This window comes from Crocuta crocuta, unplaced genomic scaffold, assembly GCF_008692635.1.
Source record: "Crocuta crocuta isolate KB4526 unplaced genomic scaffold, BGI_CrCroc_1.0 scaffold203, whole genome shotgun sequence".
Taxonomy (NCBI): domain Eukaryota; kingdom Metazoa; phylum Chordata; class Mammalia; order Carnivora; family Hyaenidae; genus Crocuta; species Crocuta crocuta.
Window position 1 is genome coordinate 468095 of NW_027529172.1, and position 23168 is coordinate 491262.

General features: G+C 34.0%; 1 protein-coding gene across 1 annotated transcript in view; it reads right to left on the reverse strand.

Annotated features, from left to right (window-relative positions):
• Window positions 1-17712: 17712 nt before the first annotated feature.
• SPOCK3 (SPARC (osteonectin), cwcv and kazal like domains proteoglycan 3) overlaps window positions 17713-23168 on the reverse strand; it is a 473254-nt gene continuing 467798 nt past the window's right edge. Inside the window, exons 10-11 of the mRNA XM_077757608.1 lie at window positions 22605-22742; window positions 17713-19356 (exon numbers count right to left, since the gene is read on the reverse strand). Coding sequence (XP_077613734.1) covers window positions 19190-19356; window positions 22605-22742 — 305 coding nt within the window. The 3' untranslated portion in view covers window positions 17713-19189. The remainder of the gene's footprint in view (window positions 19357-22604; window positions 22743-23168) is intronic.

Below are 23168 nucleotides of genomic sequence, written 5' to 3' on the forward strand. Positions count from 1 at the left end.
TTTTTGAAATGTATCTTTCAAACAGACAGACAAACAGAGGATGAGTGGTGGAGGGGGAGAGAGAGCGGAAGACACGGAATCTGAAGCACACTCCAGGCTCTGAGTTGTCAGCAGAGAGCTCGAAGTGGGGCTTGAACTATGAACTGTTAGATCATGACCTGAGCCAAAAGTCAAATGCTTAACTAGCTGAGCCTCCCAGGCACCTCTAGACTGCAACTTCTATATGACATATTTACTCTGGTCATTTCTTTAATTTTCAGTGCACTCCCCACACACTTTGGGATAAAGTTTAGACCGCCTATTGTAGCATGGCAGTGCCTCATGATAGGCCTTACTACTGTTTCAGTCCTGTTCTTACCACTCATTGCCTGACATTCTACTCGTTAACTATAATGTTCTACCTCAGTCTCACTAAAGCATGAGATTCTAGATTCTACATTTATGCCACCTCCTTCCTCTAACATGCCTGCTGCTCTTTGTACCTAATTATTATTTTTTTAATGTTTTTTCTTTATTTCTGAGAGTGAGAGAGAGAAACAGCATAAACAGGGGAGGGTCAGAGAGAGAGGGAGACACAGAATCTGAAACAGGCTCCAGGCTCTGAGTTAGCTGTCGGCACAGAGCCCGATGCGGAGCTCAAACCCACAAACCGTGAGATCATGACCTGAGCCGAAGTCGGACGCTTAACCGACTGAGCCACCCAGGTGCCCCTCTTTGTACCTAATTAAATCTTAGCTATTCTTGAGTGTTTAATTTATATGCTGCCACATTTCAAGTACCTCTAGAATCTTCCACTGCTTGAGGGCAGGATTGGTTCTCAGTACTGAAATGCCTGGCATGAACCAAGCACAAGCAAGGCACACAATAAGTCATTGTTGAAAAAGATGGAAGCAAATGTGTGTGCTTATATGTGTCTATTTAATCTCTCTCAAATATAAATAAACTAGTTACAAAGTATCAAAATGTTGATGTATTGCTTAAGTGTTTAAGTGTTTATGCCTTTATCTGCCTCCTTGATCTAGTATGGGATAGTTGACTTCTTTTTTTTACAACAAATCTTCATTCTCATTTCTTTTATCAACAATTATTTTCTTCCTTTTATGTACAATATGTTTTCTTATTTGCTAAAGGAAAATAAAAGTTGAAAATTTCAGTGCCTTTCTTTGAAGATTTCAAAGGCTAGTGAGAAAAACATAATACAAAAGAACATTAATCTACAAATTATGATGTAGAAATAGACAATGCATCTGCCGTGACAGGTTAGTTTATGCTATGATAACATAGGACTCTAAAATCTTCGTAACGGCAGCACTATCTGTCCGTCTCAGGCCAGTTGTGGATCTGCTCTATGTCACCTTCATTCAGATATACAAGTTGAGAGAGCAGCCCTTATCTGGATTATTCTTGGGTTCATACCATGGGAAGAGGAAAATGAGGTACACATTCTGACTCTTAAGCTTCATGTCACTTATGTAAACAACCCATTAGGCCGAGCAAGTCACAACGTTCTATTTGAGTCAAGCATGTTGGGTATTCATAATCCTCCCATGGAAACAGTCTCTTCAAGGAGGGACGTTATATACTGGTGTACTAAATTCAACCCTGGCTTGTATAGAGACTTACAGGATGAGTTGGACTTATATAGATGGGGAAGGAAGAAAAGTATTTCAGAGATTATGCAAAGACACAGAGGCAAATGAGATCATAGTCATTTATTCTGATTAAACTGGAACATGGAGTCTGAAGACAGGTAGACGGCTGGGTAGATTGAAGGAGTCATCCCAAGGGGTTTGGAAGTGATCAGAAACCATTAGATCATTCCAGACCGAAAGAGCAATACTGTAAGAGGTTGCTGCAGGTATTTGAGGAAGCCTTCGGTACAAGTTGGAACCCTAATGGTCTGGAAGAACAGTGGCCTGTTAGGAGACAACTGCAATAATCTTGGTAAAAGGTGTTAAGGGACAGAGTCATGGAAGATGCTGTGTGAACAGAGGAAAGGAGGGCCACAACAGAGATCTGGTTTTCTTACGCTGATGCAGTGTTTACTCACTGCCTTATGAGCAGTTCCAAGTAATTTACCTTTTATACAATTTCCAGTTTCCCACCTCAGGATATAGAGAAAATGATTCAGCTGAGGCTAATTAAGTCTTTGGAGAAAAGGTCATTGTGACTTTTGTTTTCGTAGCAAATTATTATTGCCATTTCTGTGACATATTATCATTATTAATTGCCCTGTACAATCGTTGTATCATTTTAATCTATGATGAAAAATGAAAGACTATGATCTTGAAACATAACAAGGAGAGACAGGTTGCCAAAGGAATCTTAATTTTTAATTCCCTGCCTCTCCATCTTAGTTAATAAGGTTAAAGGAGTGTCATCCCTATTCAAATGTTTAAGAGTATTTTTTTTTTTACAAAATAAAACAGTTGTGACCCCAGAAAACGCTAACAAAATTTAGGTAGCATCTGATCACAGAGAATTTGCAAGTTAAAAAAACAGACAAACAAAAACAGAGGCTGTCATACTGTATTCTTCCAGCTTTCTAGATCTCATACCTTCAGCACATCTGGGTGCTTTGGTTTTTCAAAGGAAATAAGTAATGGGAATTGACATTAATATCATCCAAGCTTGTGGGGAATAAGGCAATTTTAAGTTTGTAAATGGTACACTGATGGCTGCATTTTAGTCTAGACATTGCAGAACACTGGAATGTGGCCCCTGTATTAGATAGAAGTCATTGTAAATTTGTGGTGAATTGGGTAATAAGTATCCAAAAATGTTCTTTCCAATCTTATACACTACAAAACTCCCATGTAAAATCTATTTTAGGAGCTTACTTGTATTCTTATATGTATCGATTTACTTTATAAAAATCTGGTGAAATTAACATGGGAGACCAAAGTTATAAGATAAACAGTATCAGAAATCATAGGAATCACCATCTATTCAACAATGTATGATATTTTAACAAATTTAAAGATCTTTTGATATTTTTTAAAGTTTACGTATTTACTTTTGAGAGTAAGAGAGAGAGGGAGAGAGAGAATGTAGCAAGGAACAGAGAGAGTGAGGGAGAGAATCCTAAGCAGAATTTGTGCTGTCAGCATGGAGCTCGCTACATAGAATTATAGCATAATTGATTCAACCAAACAAAAATAGAGAAGTAAAATATTTTTATTATTTTTGTTAGTTCTTAAAATGAGGTGTTCAAAATATATTTTCAATATTTAAATGGTCTGGTGAGCCGTCCACGGCAAAAAACAGAGCCATTTCACCAGGATGGAAAGTGAGACTAGTAGGAAAGGAATAAGTAAAACGACAATCTGAAGGAAGCAGAAAGCTAAGCCATTTGTTCAAAGGATATGAATTGTGAAAATAGCCAAAATGGTAGCCTGGGGTACAAGACTAGAACCATATACACCAGCACATTGAGAAATCAAGAGTCAGGAGCCTCTGCCATGAGGAATTACAAAGGAAAACAGATATTCCATGTGACTGGTTGTCTTTTACATGTGAGTGAAAACCTGATACATTAAAATGTTCAAAAGGGACTATGGTTTAAAAAAAAAGTTATGTGCTGTTCTTCAACAGACACCATCAAGAAGAATAAATGTTTCCACTGACACACAACTCCAGAAAGGAACAACCAACTGCAGTAAACAAGCAAGTCAACAGCTCTTCATACCCAGTTCTTTACCCAATCTGAAATTCGAAAGCACAACTTTGTCGTAAGTTTAGAAAACATTAATAAAAATTTAGAATAGCTTAAGTAGTACAGAATAATGGAAAATAGAAAAGAAAAATTATTTAAAAGTTCACCACTATAAACACACATACAACTGTTCTATGTAACAAGTGAAAATAAATAGCACAGTCTATAGATATCTACAGATACAAATCTGTGTTATCTATGCATATGCATATTTTATTTTTACAGAATACGATTTTTCATGATGTATACTCATACATATATTTGTATGCATATATCTCTATATGTGTATACATATATTTATGTATTATAATCTTATAGATATAGGTGTTTATATATTTATTTATATATGTGAAAATTATTTATCTATTCTACATATTGAAAAGCCATATATTCTAAATATGTATATATAGAAAATGTGTATTTATTCTAATGTTTACATAAAATCATTTATATATGATACAGAAGCATGTACTCCTTATATATACAGTTATGTATTTAATATATTTATATACTATGGGCTGTTACACATGTCATCAGGTATTTTTCTAAAGCTCCCATTTATAATGGTTGCATAATATTTCTTTTTTGTCTTTTCCTGTGGCAACAGAATTGATTTAACACTTTCTCTGTTAAATCAATTGTTTTTGACTGTCTACATTACAAATAGGTGAAAGTTGCTGAATTGTCTTTAATTCTTTTTTATCCTACCTTTATAGTCGAGGAGCATCACTTCACTGGAATCTTATTGTTATTATAGGTGTGTGTGTGTGTGTAGTTTTAAAAATAGAATCATTGAAGGGCACCTGGGTGGCTCAGTCCATTAGGCTTCCAACTCTTGGTTTCAGCTCATGTCATGACCTTACAGTTCAGGAGTTCAAGTCCCGTGTGGGGCTTGCACTGCTGGTGTGGAGTCTGCTTGGGATACTCTCTCTCTCTTCCTCTCTCTCTGCCCCCCCTTCTCAAAATAAGTAAATAGACTAAAAGAAAAAAATAGAATCATTGAAACATGTCTATTATTTATATAATCAAAGATTATTTATTTAATTAGGGATTTAGCCCTAAGTGGATTTTGTTACTGCAATTATTTGCTGAAATTTGTTGATTAAGTTTAAAATAGGTTAACAGTGTTTATTTTGTAAAAACTTAAAATAGTTATAATATTTTAATATAATGATATCTACCAATCTTTCCTTTAGTTTCAGATTTTGAAAATATCAGGAAATATCAAGATCCTGGAAAGTCCTCCTCTTGTGCAAAGATCATATAAATAAACCTAAATTTTTCTTCTAGAACTTTTATTATTTCATTTTTTAAATGTTTGACATACATTAACTTATCTAAACATATGTCTTAGTTAAGATATGGATCCTACATTTTATCTTAGAAAGCTTATTAATTACTTGATTTATGAATTCTTGCCCTACTAATTTTGTATGTCTTTTTAACATATTTAATTCTTATATCTTTTTGGATCTGTTTCTTTTTTCTTACCAATTTTCTTTATAATTGCAGTGATCACATTATTTTCCTAAATGTAGTTTTATGAGAACACTTAACATGTGATAGAACATGCCCAGATATTTATTATTTTCCAAAAATAACCTTGGGTGTTTTCATATCCTCCCATCATGATAATGTTCTCATCAAGTGAGAGAAACTTGCCTCTCAAGAGCTTATATTGAATAAAATTATTTTTCAGATATCACAAAGAAGTACTGAATAATCACACTCTCGGTACTCACAGTTTGTAAATGGTGGAGTGAGATCTCATGATGTATTGTATAAAATGATTCTTTTGTATAACACCAGGTTTTATCATCAACATTTTGAAATATTTGCATATAATTACAAATGAACATAACCTTCTCTGACAAAATCCTTCTTAGAGTGGGTAGGGAGCGGGGAGTTGGGGTGAAGGGAGTTTTGGACCAGACGTCTTTGTGTTATAGGTTGAACTGTGTCTTCTACTCACTGCACCATTCCCCCACCATACAAAAAAGTGTATTTTTTCCCTAATTCCCAGTACTGTACTTCAGAATGTGAACTTATTTGAAACTGGATTGTTACAGCTGCATTTAGTTAAGATAAGGTCAACTTGAAGTAGGGTGGGGCCCTAAACCAGTACAACTGATATTCTTAAAAAAAAAAAAAAAAAGAGAACATATGGCTACAGGCATGCATAGAAGGACAACAGTACCTGATTCAGGCTGCAGTCACACTGTCACAAAGGAACTAGCAGAAGCTGGGAGACTGGTCTCGGGAGGAATCAACCCTACACATAACTTGATCTCTAACTTCTAGCCTCCAAAATTGAGGGGCATAAATTTCTGTTGTGTTAAGCCACTTAGTTGGTGATACTTTATCATGACATCCATAGAAAACCAACACACTTTGTTATCTGGATTGTTGGATGAAAGTCAGTGGCTCTAAGAGACTATGGCCAATCCTTAGATGTTCATGGTCAACTCTTACATACAAATTCTGTAGATTTTTTTATACTCATTTTAACGTTTTATTTTGAAAGTATTTTAAAGTTACTTAAAAGTTACAGGAGAGTATAGTGAGCTCCTTAGACCCTTCCTTCAACTTACTTAATCATAGTAAAATGACCTGAACCAGGAAATTCATATCAATGCAATACTATTAACTTATCTGTAACTATTCAAAGTTTGTAATTTTTCTACTAATAAACTTTTTCTGATCCAGAATCAAATTCACATCTCTTAGGTATTTAGTTGTCATGTTTCCTTAGTTTCCTTCAATCTAATACAGTTTCATATATTTCTTTGTCTTCTCTGACTTTGATGATCTTGAAGGGTCCAGGACAGTTATTTATAGAATACCTCTCATTCAAATTGTTTAATATTTCCTTGTGACTAAATTGTCATTATTATAATTTTTTTTATAGTTTATTTATTTTTGAGACAGAGAGAGACAGAGCATGAGAGGGGAGGGTCAGAGAGAGAGGGAGACGCAGAATCCGAAACAGGATCCAGGCTCTGAGCTGTCAGCACAGAACCTGATGAGGGGCTCAAATCCACGAACGTGAGATCATGACCTGAGCTGAAGTTGGACGCTTAACCGACTGAGCCACCCAGGCGCCCCTAAATTGTCATTATTATAAATTTTTGCAAAATGAAATCACAATATGCTGGCCTTATCTGTGGTGTATATCAGGGGATATATAATTTCATATTACTGGGAATCTATGTCTTCTTAGCTAAGATGGTGTCTGCCCTACTTACCCACTATAATTATTACTCTTTTCTCTGTGTAATTAAAATAAGTACCTGCAGGGGCACTTGGGTGGCTCAGTCGGTTAAGGGTCCAACTTTGGCTCAGGTCATGATCTCACGGTTTGTGGATTCGAGCCCTGCATAGGGCTGTGTGCTGACAGCTAGCTCAGAGCCTGGAGCCTGTTTCAGATTTTGTATCTCCCTCTCTCTTTGACCCTCCCCTGCTCACGCTGTATGTGTGTGTATCTTTCTAAGAAATAAACAAAAACATTAAAAAATTAAAAAAAAATAAGTACCTGCATGAGGTACTGAGACTCCTTTGCTTTTTTTTCACTTATAATTATATCCTGGAAATCATTTTGCCTCACTTCAACGATCTCACTCTCATTCATTTTTTTAAACTGAAAGTATTCACCCATTTTCCTACATATAAACATTTAGATTACTTCCAGTATTTTTGCAATTATAGAGGATCTTGTACATATGTATTTTTGGGTTTTTTGAAGTTGTCTTCAGGGTAGATTCTTAGATATGGGATTACTGGTGAGACAGTAAATGGGCATGTGTTTTGTTAGGTAATGCAAAATTCCCACCAGAAAGATTGTACCCCTTTGTATTCCCACCAGGGATGTATCCAAGTGCCTGTTTCCTCATAACCTCATAATTAGAATGTGTTACATTTTATAGAATTTTGCATTATGCTAGGCAATCTGACATCTTGTTGAGGAGTCCATAAGGGCAAGAGTTGGGAGGAGGACTCAAGAGTTCAGGAACCAGGAATGTGCTGCTATGTGTGGAGTTGCGTACAGAAAGTAGGAACACAAGGCTAATAGGAATTAGCTATAATAATGTCTTATACATTTCTTTTGTACTCTACAGTTTCATGGAAAAAGCTCAAAATTTTATGTATCTTACCTCTTTTTTTAAAATATCTGCAATATCCCCATTTCCCAGAAGATCAAATATTTCTTTATTACAGAGCCATATCTTCCTGTTTTGGAGAATTTGTTTTTTTTCCATCCACATAAATAGGTTGATCACACTCTCTGGTGTCACAGGTGGACACATAGTTGAGACAGAATCAAACAGAATGCCACATTGCCCAGGTCTAAGTGATGATTTCAAAGACTGTATCGCACTCAACCAAGGCCAAACAAGATTTATTTTTCTCTCCTTGGTTTTTGTTTTTGTTTTATTTTGTTTTGTTTTAGAAACTTATTTGGGAAAAGGGTCTCTGTTACTGCTTGGTTATTAAACTAACCATGTACAGTTAGCTAGAACTGTTGATGACATATTTGCAACAACACAAGGCAGCCTCACTTTGCAGCCAGAGAAATAGAAAGAAAAGTAGAATAATTGAAAGAGATAGAAACAGTGCCTTAATAGGTGGTTAAATGCTTAGATTAAGCTGTGCCTCTAGATTGGCACAGCATGGATTTCTCATGAGAAGATGCAAGACTTCTCATTTTGTTCATAGTAATTTGAGTTTGGTTGCTTTCACTTTCAGTATAAATAATCTAATTAATGCAATATTCTTTCAGAAGTTATCATGCCCTTAGGATGACTGTTTAGTTGTGTGAAAATAATATAGGCAAAGTCCTAATATTTCCTTCAGATAAATGGCTTGTTTTAGGTCAATTCCTTTTCATTAGGTTTCAAAGGATAAAAGAATGGCCCTGAAGCCAATGATCAGATTTTTATCCCTGAGACTTGTAATGAATAAAAAGCAGAATAGCTGTCAACAGATGCAGAAATATCTATGTGGGAGTGACAATTGATTCTTCCAGTGAATTAGCATTAAGACATATTTGGCTTTATCAAAATATTTTGGAGTAGACCTTTTTGGGGTTTAGTGTGTTCCACGGAGCATAAAATTACATTCATATTTGCTGAAACTCTATATATGGAATGGCCATTAACACTCCTTATTTTTCAAGGCACACTTGCATTTTAGCAAATTCTGTTTCTCTTTAAAATTTTTCTAACTCTCAAAACTTGGACCATCTTTACATCAGCTCTCTGCAAAAGTACTTCCAAAGCCCAACAAAGATCAGACTTGCCTTTCTATAATTGGTTCAATTTCCAGCCTCCTCTGCCCATCCCACGCTCTAGCTCCATCCTACCTTATCATCTCTTCTGTTATCCCTTCTGCAGTCTGAGCTCTTTGCTTTCTGCCTAACAATCTTTTCCCTAACAAGTTTTAAGATCAACTATAGTTGTGTTTATTGCTGGGATCTAAAAAAGAGCAAGCTACTAAAATGTCTTAGAGGGGTTGAGAGATCGATATTCCAATAATAGTTACATTCCAATATAGTAAGTTTTGTGAGAGAGGGATGTTATAACTCACCAAGGACACACAGCTAAAGAGAAGATTAACTCAGTCTTAAAAGAGGGGCTAATTCTTGGGATAGACTTCCTAGCTAAGATGAGACTTGGGCTGGATTTGATTTCATTAATTTGCTTGAAAATTTTCTTTTTTCATGCCTTACCCAGAGCTTCTACCTTCCCTAAAAATTGATTAAATGTTATTTTTCATAAATTGGCCAAATGTTCTTCTCCATGAAAACAGACTTCAAGGTCACTATGGCATTATATTAACTACACTAAGAGTCTCAGTGAAGCACTTGTCCTTATAAAGTGAGTCACTGTAGAAGTCAGACAATTCACATTATTATTCCAGAACAATTATTACTTAGGTTTAGTAGATAATTTACCAATAGTTTTACTTCATAGGCATTTATGTAGGAATATAAAATAATCACTCAGTATTTTACTTTAATGCCCAACCACTTACCTACTCATTAATTTTGTAAAGGAGTTAACTTAGAACTCAATTATATCACATCATATGCTTTTATGATGAAGCAGGTGGTAATGCTTGGACTGCAAACTCAGTTCTGTCAAAAAAGAAACTTCCTCCTACATTAGAAATTAATGTGCTTGTAAAGCAGCAGCAATTTGTTTATGGTCTGTTCATGCAAGGAAGATATCATTAAAGGCTCCATCAATATCAGCACAACTTTGATAGAACCTATAGCATAATTAGTTTTTAGCATGTTAAAATCGATAAACATCTTTCCAAGTGTAGTTATATTCCTTATGTTGCTCATTATGCATGCTGTGGAAGAAGAAATGAGACCTCAAAAATGCTTCAGTGTAAGCTCCCTACTTAAAATAATAAATACATGTGTATTTTCTTTCTCTTTAGTGTGTGTGAGTGTGAGAAAAGGTATGTGTGTTTGTGTGTGTATGTGTGCGCGCATGCATATGTGTATGCACACACTTTTGAAACTGACTCATATTTTCTTTTTCAAATTTTTATTTAGTTATTTTTTATTAGAGAGCAAGTGAGCACACATGTGAATGCATGAACACACAGATGAAAGTGGGAGTGGGGCAGAGAGAGAGGGAGAGAGAGAATCTTAAGCAGGTTTCACACTCAGCATGGAGCCCAACAGGAGCTTGGTCTCAAGACCCTGAGATCTTGACCTGAACCTAAATCAGCTTAACTGACTGAACCACTCTGGCATAACACAACTCATATATTCTAACATTTTGCCAGGAGATAGAAGTTTAAAAAGGAGACAATAAAGGTAAAGGAGAGGGAAGTATGTCAGTCTTCAGCCATTTCTGAGGCAGGCAGTTGGAAAAGAATGAATCAACATGTTTGACATGAGGATTCATGACATGAGGATGAGCAATCAATTCTCTTGCTGCTAGCTTTATATATATATGTGGAGGGCTTCTGCATGTACACTACCACGAAACAGGATCATCTCTAGCCATTTTCCTCTCTGTTGATGAAAAGAAAGGCTAAGGAATTGTTATTGCTGTGGAAGCTTCTGCAATCAAGGCTTCACCTGGTGAGCACAACTGCACCAGGTGCCATGCTGCCCGGAGGTATTGGGATGAAATGGGTGGTGATCAATTCAAGAACAAATGGTCCCAATTTTGTTTACCTTGCATTGTGTCTAGTGTCACAGAATAACTATACAGCTAGAGATGTATGATTGACGTGAAACATGGGCTGGAGAAAAGTGAGGTTTTTGATGGTGGGGGCAATGCTTTGGCTAATGTTGAAGAAAGAAAAAAGTAGGCTCACTAACATGTTATATTAGTCACATGACTTTGATTTTATTTATTTTGATAACCGTTGAGGACTTCCCTTTGTTACTCATCTCTGGCCCCTGGGGCTCAGGTACTTTCTCTTTTCTTTTAAAGAGATGTCAGTATTCACTGAATCCCTTCCCACAGAGACTTACATTTAATGGCATGTGTTTTACAAATAGAGTTTTATTTAAATCATCATTTGTTTAAAGACATATGCTATTAGGGCACAGAGATTATCAGAAGCATGACAATTTAATATAATAATTACCCCAGATTAATTGTATCTATTAATATGAACCTCTTCTTGTTTGGGCACAGACCAGTGTAAGATGAACTGACTTGTGCTTTTCATTTTTAGTGTATAATTTTTTCCCCAGAAGTCAGAAAGAGGAATCAAAGAAAAGAGAATCATGAAAGATTCACATTATAATCTGGAAGTAGCCATACCCATAATAATGCATGTCTAAATAATGCCTTAGAAATGCCTTTTGAAAGTGATTAGTAGAGATGCTATATTTTTAATGGGGACCTATTGTAAAAGAGTATAGCAGCTATTATAAAAGTTTAATTTTCATTTGAGACTTCATTAATTGTCTTTTATTTCAGTATGAAGAATTAAAATAGAGATGGTGATATTTATAAACATTGAAAGCTTTCCCTTACAGTATATCCTAGACCATGGTTTAAACCAACAGCTCTTTGAGAGGAACCCCATCAAAGTCCAGAGCTAAAATTAGCCTGCCTGAGGCACTACATGGACAGGGTGAGGTGTTTTTTGCTGGTAAGACATGACAGTGTCTTTCTTGGCATGGAAGAGGCTCATGTTGAAGCCACCTGGGGAAGAATACAACTGAAATATTTTCCGTTTGCAAGATTCTAGGCCAGATTCTGGCAAAACTGTTCCATAATCAAACTAGAGAATAAGTTACTATACAGTGAACTCCAGTCATGAAGTCACTTCCTATCCAGGATAATTCTAAACACAACTAGCAACTATTAGCAGGTGGTTGGTACCCACTCTACATTCTTTAGGGCTATTTGCTATTTGACACTCTATGGTTTGAAATTTTTTCCATAAAATGGGATCCAAACATGAATGAGAATTTCTCAAAACAGAAGAGGTAGCTCTTCTAAAACTAGTTTGGTAACTGGATAGTGGGTGAATGGCAGATCAAGAGCTATGTATTCTCACTTCCCTAAGATCAGGAGGAATCAAGTTAAAAATGCCTACATGGTCATGGAATACCTCAAATGTTGAATGCTAAATCCATAAATTCCATTGTATATAGAAATTAATGTAGGAAACGGTTAACCTTATCAACTCTTTTCTGTTCCTCCTCACTTTAAGTGGCCAGGATGGTTTTATTTTAAATAATGGTCTTTTAAGAAAGCCCCAATTAAAAAAAAAATAGACCAGAGACAAATGTACACTGACATGAAAATAAGCATTTATTCAAATGATCACAAACTTTAGAAACTAACCTGAGATTGATGTAGACACTCATTGCTCCTATAATTATGAAACTGATATAACTATCCATGTTAATTAATAAATCAGTGTTCTCGTAGTCCGCAGTTCACATGACTAACTGGACCCACCCTGAGATAAAATTATTAGTTTAGCAAGATGTAACATAAGTACAACTTATTTTGCTGTCATTTTATTTTATAAGAATGTGAGGTCCAGATTGGAATCTTCACTCATTGCTCCTATAATTATGAAACTGATGTTGTTTGCAGTGAAATGATGAGCACCTAGAACACATTATCCTAAAAGAGAAAAATGTTTCCAGTTTTATATGTCATATCAGGGAAAGCTCTCTGGTTAAAATAAACTAAGAAATACTTTACCAATAATGCCCATTTTCATGCTGATATCTATGTACAAGAAAAAAGAGAGTTTGCAAATTTGGGGCAAATGTCAGGTGATTCATGTTTCAGATTCATTCTCTATTTGAGGCTCTGCCAAATTACCCCATTCACACTTCTTACAGTTCTATCTCTACCTTATCCTCCCCAAATGCTGAAGTTTTTAACAGTATAAGTAATGCTGTTCACAAATTTTGGTTTTTATGTCTAATAAATTCCAAATGACACATTGCTGCAACTCCTGTTAAACCCTGTAACAGATTTATGGTATCTAATTACTGCTTCCTTTCAACTCTGGAACTTCTAAATCTTACCTTAGAAGGACTGAAAAAATGAAATTTGGCAATATTTAATATCTCAATTAAAAAGACAAATTTAGCATGACAATTAAGGGAAAACTATATTGAAAAATTTCTGTAAATAACCATTATTTTGGCTAGGACACCTCAAACTCTGGATAATGAATGTTTTGAAAAGGTTAGTCCTTAAATAGAAAGTACATTTTAAGAATAAGCATGATGAAATTACAAAAGAAGTTACTATTGGGCTCTACCAAGCTGGTGATGCCCAAATTTGTGATTTAGCTTCCATACTGATGTCCTGGGTCATGTTCAGAGGTGATCTAATTTTTCTGGACTAGAGGCTTCCTAAAAGAGAACACAAAAACAATTATCTCTGATTTCCCATAGGCTGAAGTTATAGCTCCATCACTCTGTAATCTCAACTGCCTGTAAAGTAGATGACACCTGTCCTTTTAAGCACCCCACGTTATGGTGGTTCACTGTCAATTGACCAGACTGTTCACATGGTTCCAACTTGACTGCGAAGAAAAAGGGAAAGACACCTCACATACACAGGGTATGGTGAGTACTAGTGATTCTATGATACTTCACTTCTAACATAAAAATATAGTATCCTTTTTCTAGCTTACTGTATGGATTTAATGCATTTAACATTTAATATATGGTACATGCAGTAAATGTACCCAGATACTAGTCAATATTAGTTTTGAAAATACCTACTTGAAAATGAAGAAATATTTGGGAAAGCCAACTAGCCAAGATATTTGGGCTTGGAATTTAATTTTTAAATTTCTGACTGTGTTTTGCTATGTCATGCCCATATGATAATAATATTTGGAATTATTTGGTACTTACTGTGTCCCAGATACATATGCATTAATTGATCTTAATGCTTACAATGACCTTATGATGTAAACATTATTTATACCTCTTTTTAGTAATATGAAAATATTATAAATTGGATCATTTGTTTAAATGGACATGGAAAAAGTTTTAAAAAGAGAAACTAATTCTGTCAATGTATTTTGAAAGCTTCAGGAGGTCTAGTGCTATCCCACTTAAAATTTGACAGAAAAAAATTAACCTTTAAGGGGTACCTACTATATGACAGACATGATGCTTCTGCTTTCAACACGTTTTCCATATAACATTTATGCCATTTTTCTTGGATCAACTACATTAAACCACATTTGACTGACAAGAAAAGTGAGACATAGATTTCAAACACAGGTTTGCATATGGGTGATTTATGTGTTTAAAGACTGAGAGGGTGAGGGGCGCCTGGGTGGCTTAGACGGTTAAACGTCCGACTTTCGCTTAGGTCATGATCTCGCGGTTCGTGGGTTCGAGCCCCGCGTCGGGCTCTGTGCTGACTGCCAGCTCAGAGCCTGGAGCTTGTTTCAATCTGTGACTCCCTCTCTCTCTGACCCTCCCCTGCTCACGCTGTCTCTCTCTCTCCTAGAAATAAACAAAAAACATTAAAAAAAAAAAAAGAACGTCCATTTGTAAAGACTGAGAGGGTGAGTCTTCATTTAAAAATATATTAAAAATAAATTTCACAAGGATGTCTTTGAAAGAGTTGAATATGGGTATGATGGGGTATACAGGTTGATGACATTTTCATGTTTCTCACCTATAGTTTTTCATTTTGTCATTTTAATTTATGTTTCGTGATGCATTTATTTGTATTCCTTTTACTTGTTAAGCTTTTTACTGAGGTAAGGGGCAAATAGGTAAACCAGGCCTTAGGTAGCACAAAGTGGGAGAAATTCACATGCAATTGAGGAGAGAAAATAGGGATTATTCAAAAAGACTATTCCAAATTGCCTTGTCCCAGGAGAGATGACATATGTATTGCTTACAGCTATCGATGAAATGTTCTTTTTGAAATGTTGTTGATTCAATCACTGATTAAAGTTTCATGGATTCAAGTAATAATTTATGAAATATTTTTTAAAACATAGAAGTAAAAAGCTGATATTATTTCATATCAAAATGTGTACCAGTATGAATGAAAATGTTTTTTTGCATTATATTAACTTCAATATCAACTATAATGTTAAACAAAATAATCTGCAGGAAGCTCATATTATCACTTATTTATATATTTGTACCATGATAGGTTATAATATTTTAATGTTTTCTTATTTCATCTGAGAAATCTAATAGATCCAGTATATTTCCTTCATCATGAACAAGCAAGAAGAGAAATAAATGTGAATTGACTTAGCTATTGCTCGACCTTTTTAAATCAAAGACAAAAATTTTATTAATTGTGTGTATGTATGTATGTGTGTGTGTGCATGCACATACTTTTGTATATCAGACAAAATACATGCATTAATGATGATTATTCTATTTGGTTTGGTTTTCTTTCTGTAGTTATTCCCCAGGTATTTATTAGTGGTCTAATAAGTGGATTAAGCATGGGGTCCTGAACTATCTACTACATACAGCCATAATGTCATTCATTGTATCCAAAGCATGTCATCAAAATGTTTATTTCAAAGCAAATGTATTTTATAAACCTTTCTAAAACCACTCTAAATAAACTATGAGCAGGCCATATGAATCAATGTTTATTTTGAGTTACTTTTCACATCCTTTTGAATTTCATATAAAATGAAAATATGTAAATATTTATACAGAAAATAAAGAACTCAGTATCTGTTTCATCAATTAATTAGAAAATTCTAATGATTTTGATATTTTGGCTTGATTGATATTATTCTATTAAAAGATTAGCAGAAACACAAGGTTTGCTTTACATCCTTTTGATTAATATTAAAATGTTTAATCTTTGTTTTTAATTTGGCTGGTTTCCTTGGTAGTGTTATATAACATATCCAAAGTTCCATGGTAGATATACACAACAAAATTCATGTATTTATGAATTTCCAAATTAGATTTATGACAGGCCGAGAATTTTTGATGTTATTTGCATGTTTCCACTCTTTTCTTCCAAGAACTTTAAACCTTAGTTTCTCATGATTCTGACTCTCTTCTAATTTTTAACTTTTACATGTGCTGTCTATACTACACAAATGCACTAAATGTTAAGATAATTTGATTCTCTTTAACAAAAAATGCTTCCTTAAAATTTTGATTTTGTATCAAGGACTCTTCTTAAGTTTTCAAAATACATTATTTTTTATCCAAATGAAGTCTAGGAAATAGCTTGTTTGATTTTTTTTTCTAATTCTGAATGCAGTTACACTATGTTATGGCCTAGGGATAAATGTATCGCCTATCTTCCACAGTAGAATATTAACTTCATAATTATTTTTTTCACCAATTAATCTATAGTGCCTAAAATAGTGCCTGGATTAGAGTAAGTGCTCAATATTGGTATTTTGAGAGTAAGTAAATAAGTATAGTTGTATTGAATTAAGATATATGAAATGAATTAAGTGATGGTCAGGAGACCTAGTATGCACCACAAATAGAATTTTTATACACGTATATACAAATAGATGTTGTATACAAACATTATATAAAGCTTAATAATGTAAACATTTTCAATTTTTTCAATTTTATATTTGCTGTTGAATTGGTTGCTTTTCTGGGACCCTGAAAGAATGCTTTTTTAAAAAAATAGCTTAATTTCAAGGCCACTTTGTTACTTTAAATCCATTTACTAAACCTCTACTTAGAATTTTGTTGTTTTTCTTTTTCTAACTATCCATAACATATTTTATAATTCCTATACATGTGTCAGATAGATAAGTCTATCCCTCTTCAAAATGGCTGTTGACATAGGAATTTAGCTCAATATTTTAAATATGATATCACAAAAATGGGTTTAAAATAACACCTTAGGGGCACCTGGGTGGCTCAGTCGATTGAGCATCTGACTTCTGCTCAGGTCATGATCTAACGGTTTGTGGATTGGAGCCCCCTCGTCAGGCTCTGTGCTGACGGCTAGCTCAAAGCCTGGAGCCTGTTTTGGATTCTGTATCTCCCTCTCTCTCTCACCTTCCCCTACTCATGCTGTCTGTCTCTCTCTCTCTCAGAAATAAATAAAACATAAAAAAAATTAAAAAAAATAAAATAACACCATTAACAAAAAAAAAATGATCTACTTTCTATGACAAATGAAAAAAATAAAACATCAAAAAATAAAAATAAGTTTTAATGTATACAGGAAAACAATATCCAAGATGTCAAGAACTCTGATTTCAAATATCAAAACACTTTCTTNATAACACCATTAACAAAAAAAAAAATGATCTACTTTCTATGAGAAATGAAAAAAAAAAACATCAAAAAATAAAAATAAGTTTTAATGTATACAGGAAAACAATATCCAAGATGTCAAGAACTCTGATTTCAAATATCAAAACACTTTCTTAGCTTGCTTGTGATGCATCATTTAAAAAAATCAAGAAAAATATTAACACTTTGTGCTATCTATAACCCAGAAAATCATTATAAAACAGTTTAATTTGGTTACAAGATTCTTTATTTTGCAAACTATACATAAACAGTAAAAAAGAAAATGCATTGTACTTTAAATATTACATAAAATCAACATTAAAGTTTCATTTAGTGTGTATAATTTAAATGGAAATAATTCACCAATTGGACCTTCAATGAATTGTATATTGGGAGAAAAGTTGACTCACTGCTTAAATTATGATAGCAATGCATAAAATTCAATAGGTTTTTCCATTTGCATTATGGGAACAAAACCATAGGTCTGATATACTTAAAAGTGATGGTTTGCCAAAATGTCTACACAATTAATTAACATGCTAACTTAAATACAGCAATTAAAGTAACTTTTGTTACAGTTAAATCTTAAATGCTACTCTACACAATAATCATAAACAAGTCCACATGGCAATTATGTAACAATAGAAAAAAAGAAAGAAACATTTTCCATTTTCTTCACTCCAGCAGCAGTACCTTTACTGGTATTGTTACTTAGGTGTGCTTATATATTGCCTAATATCCTATATTGGTATGCATGCTAAAACCTTTCTATTTCTATTTTGCAAGGCACCGTACAATACGGTCTCTAGGTTGTGACACTAGTAATAAAAATGTGATAATTCTAGGATTAAATGCAAAATTTTATCTAAAATAAGAAATAAAATAAGAATTAAGATTTTTAAAGTTGACATTGAGGCAAATGACAAACCTTTTGTCAAAATGTGGCTTAAATGAATCTTTCCTTTTGTCTTCCTACTTTAAATTCTGCACCCTAAATTGCTGGTCAGAAAGATAAAGAAATCTAGAAAGGAAAAGAAATCATGCCGTTTAAGAACATAAAAAATCTACATGAGAATGCTATCCAAGTTAAACAAAAATTAGAAAGGACAACGAAGTTTTTAACTTTCAGAATCCATGGTTTTCCGTACTTGCCGTTTTGTAAAATATCCTAGCATATCCAGAATAATTTCATAATTGAAAACATCACTCTTCACGTAAACACGATGGAGGACTCTACACTTGTCACTGTTTTCCTTACCCTTCACTATCCCCTCCTTCACTGTAAATTTGGGAAGATGCTACCTTAGAATAGCAATTAATGTCATGCTTAATAGTATAAAATATGTGGGTCTCAAGCCACTAATAAGTTATTATAAATTTAACTTATAATATCTCAGAAAATAACATATACAACCTCAAGCACCTTGCTTGTGGAAGATTGACATAGTTGGTTCTTATGAAAATTTGTTTGTTTATATCAGTAGCTCTTCCTAACATTATTTTTCTCTCCAGCTAGATTCCATATGCACTTTCTTTTTCTCTAAGGCATATAAAAACTCAAGATAAATGATTCTTATTTAAACATAAAGTCCTATGACATTAGCTGCAATATTTGAAATCATTATACAAAATATATGTGAGTTTTAGAATCTTTTTGTTTTAGGGCAAGAAGATAATTCTCAATAGGTTATCACTTTGTAAATAATAGAAATGTAGAATTTATAGATCTCAGCTCTCATTAATCAGATGTACCCATCATGGTCATCACCATCATCATCGTCATCCCCTTCATCTTCATCATCATCTTCAATTTCATCTTCATCATTCATATCATCTTCATCACCTTCATCATCAGTCCATTCATGGAAGTCTCCACTTGCGAAATCTCCAGAGATCTCAAAATCAATAGCTTAGGAAAAAAAAGTAAAATTATTATTAAAGCCATTTGATTAGGTAATCGGATAGTTTCTGAGGTGTATAAAATTCTGATGAAAATTAAGCAAATTAAACCATTTTACTTTGCCCTTTCACTTACTTAACAAAGATAAGGAAAAATCCATTTTCTATCATTTGTTGAAAGCTGTGTCCTAAAAAGCTGAATCAGTAATGAGATCTGATATGCAAGGTTTCCAGTTCAGTAATATTGATCTCAGCCCAGTTTTTATAGAGGCTCATGTCAAGTTTTGAATTTTACAAAGAATTTTAAATTTCTCCAGTCAGTGCAGTAGGCAAAATAATTGCTCCTTGAAAACATTCACTTCCTAATTGCTGAAATCTATGAATGTGACATTAAATGGTAAAAAAGCAACTTTGCAGATGTGATTAAATTAAGGACCTGGATATGGGGAGATTAACCTGAATTATTCAAACAGGCTCAGATGATCACCCGCATCCTTAAAATCAAAGAACCTTTCCAGATTGAGTCAGAGGGGGTTGTGATTACAGAGAACAGTCAGAGAGATGCGATGTTGTTAGCTTTGAATTAGGAGACATGGGTCAATGAGCCAAGAAATATGAGCAGCCTATAGAAGGTGGAAAAGGCAAGGAAACAGATTTCCCATACAGCCTCTAGAAGGTATGCAGCACTGATGACTCTCTGATGTTTAGTTCAAGAAGACACACGTTGGGCTTTGGACACATAAACTGTAAGATAATACACTTTTGTTGTTTAAGCCACTAAATTTATGGAAATTTGGTGGTGAACCTGGGTGGCTCAGTTGGTTAAGCATACAACTTTGGCTTAGGTCATTATCTCACAGTCATGTGTTTGAGCTCCGCATTGGGCTCCATGCTGACAGGTTGGATCCTGGAGTTTGCTTCAGATTCTGTGTCTCCCTCTCTGTTGACCCTCTCCTGCTCGTGCTCTGTCTTTCTTTGTCTCTCAAAAATAAATAAATGTTAAAAAAATGAAATTATGGAATTTTTTTGCAACAGCAACAGAAAACTAACATAGGTAGTCAGTACTTTAGAAATATTTGGAAATCTATACATTATCATTTATAGAGGCCGCAATGCCCATATATTTCTTTATGTTTATTTTTCAACTCCTCTAATGTTAGTGTGTATTTATTTCCTACCTCTGCTAATATTTTAGTCTTATAATTTTAGGTAGCTAATTAAAACAAATCTTACTAATGTAATCTATTTTTTATAATATACAATATACAACACATTGAAATTCAAATCTTGTGTGAAGACAATGTTATTTCTATCCTCCTATACATTGTCGCTTCTTAATTTCAAGATGCTAAGAAAACTCAGAAGCCATGTTCTCACAACAATTTCCCTGTTCACTCTTTGAATTCATCCCCATATAACTTTTATTTACATCATTGACAATTGGCATCACTGATAATTTGTATTTTATATTGTAATTAATAATGCAGCCATTTTAAACTACCTATTTCAAAGATATATTTTTTACATGTTAAAGTTATATTAGGCATCTACTTAATACTACTTTATCTCACTTAATTCTAATAACATTGACTAGAAAACCAAAACCAAGCTATTAAAAATGTTATGGAATAAATACACGCAGAAGAGGTACTTAAGCACTAGATGAGATTACCTTTATATAGTTTACAATTTACATATTTTTAAATAATCACAGTCTATCAGTTTAAAAGTTGCATAAAGTAGCAGCATTATCAACAATAGCCAAATATCAATTGACTGACGAGTGGATAAAGAAGAAGTGGTATATATGTGTATATATATACATATGTATATATAATCTCTTTGTGTATGTATGTACATACAATGGAATTTTACTCAACCATCAAAAAGAATGAAATCTTGCCATTTGCAATGTCGTGGATGGAACTAGAATGTATTACAATAAGCAAAATAAGTCAGTCAGAAAAGACAAGTACCATATGATTTCACTCATATATGGAATTTAAGAATCGAAACAGGAACATAGGGGAAGATAAGGAAGATAGAATAAGATAAAAACAGAGACAGCAAACCATAAGAAACTCTTAACTAAGAGAACAAAATGAAGGTTGTTGGAGGGGAGGTGGGTGGGAGGGATGGGCTAAATGGGTGATGGACATTAAGGACAGCACTTGTTGAGAAGAGCCTTGGATGTTGTATGTAAGAGATGAACCACTAAATTCTACTCCTGAAACCAATACTACACTATATGTTAACTAAATTGAATTTAAATAAAATCATGGAAGAAACTAACTAAATAACTAAGTAAATAAATAAAAACCACTTAAAAAAACAACTAGACATTATCTAAAATCCAAGATTGATCAAGTACTTTATTTTCTTTTTTGGTCATGTGCATTGAGACACAGTCCATTTAATCCCTAGTATATATGTGTCCATGAGCATGTGAGTGTACATGTTGTGTTTGCGTGTGTGTGTGTGTGTGTATGTGTGTGTAGCTAAATGAGTTTTATAATGAAAACTCCCCATCATACAATCAAAAATACTCATTTGAAACTTGCATTCTGAAAAAAATATTTCATGAAACAAAAAATATACCACATTTAAAACTTTAAAAATACACGTGCATGATATGCAACTTAACTCTAACACTATTTTAGATATATACATAAAAATCATGTTCATGAAAAGAAATATTAATTATATATAATTGTATATGTTATATTAATTATAATTACTTTTCAAACATTTAAACTATATTTTTCCTATCCGAATATAAGGAGATCTACTCATATAGCTGCAATTTATGGGCCTTTCCTTTAAAAAGGTTAGCTTTTCTTTTGTGAATGAGCCTACATAATCCCTAAGTCAATTTCTCCAAAGGCATAAGACAAAAGGGTGTCATCTGGGGACAAGGCATACACTGGGGTTAGCTAATTTGGAATAGAGTGGATGACAAAGATCTGCTTTACTTGAGATGAAAACGGGAGGTATTTAATATTTCTGTATCTGAAGCAGTAAAAGGAACCCACCTGTTAATTCTTCTGACTTAAATGACTTAAGTAATGTGTTCTATTTATTATTTACACAAGTTTTCCTTAGGCTAGGAGTGAGTCTTTTTGTCATCTTCCACTTCCCCCAATATATTCTACATTTTTTGGCATAAAATACGCCCTCATTAAATGCTTAGACAAATGAATGAGATTCTTAAGAACTCATCCTGTTCTTGAAAATTATTAAATAAAAAATCCTTCTTACCACAGTCTGCAACACCATTCGTTCTGGATCCCATTACTTCATTTCCATATCTGTCAACACACCAGCACTGTCCAACACTGCCGTGGCATTGTGCTGGCTTGTAGTAACCGTCTTCATCACAGAGGGGGATGTACTGTCCTGTGAAACACACACACACTCACATTATAAATAAGTTGTGTTTCTTTTTGATGGTCATCATCTATGCATTAATTCAATCAAGGCGTACACACATGGAGTTCCTCCTGTAGGCTGTGAATCAGTGATAAATGTAGAACAAAAGAGGGGAGGTTACTTGCTATCATGGAGCAGGCCATTTTCAAAATGAACTACTTTATGTTTCTTTTGTTAAGTAAATTTATTATTACTCTTTCTCACTCTGCAAAAGGCACTCTGTTCTCAGAGGTATAATACAGAATTAGAACTTGGGTAATGGCATGTGTATTAAATCATCCAGACCACTTAGAATGGTACACCAGTCCCTTTACCATCATCACTACCTACCTTCTATTTTCTTTCCCCCAATTTTTCATTCATATAGTCAAAGCTTTTTCCCCATCAAACTGT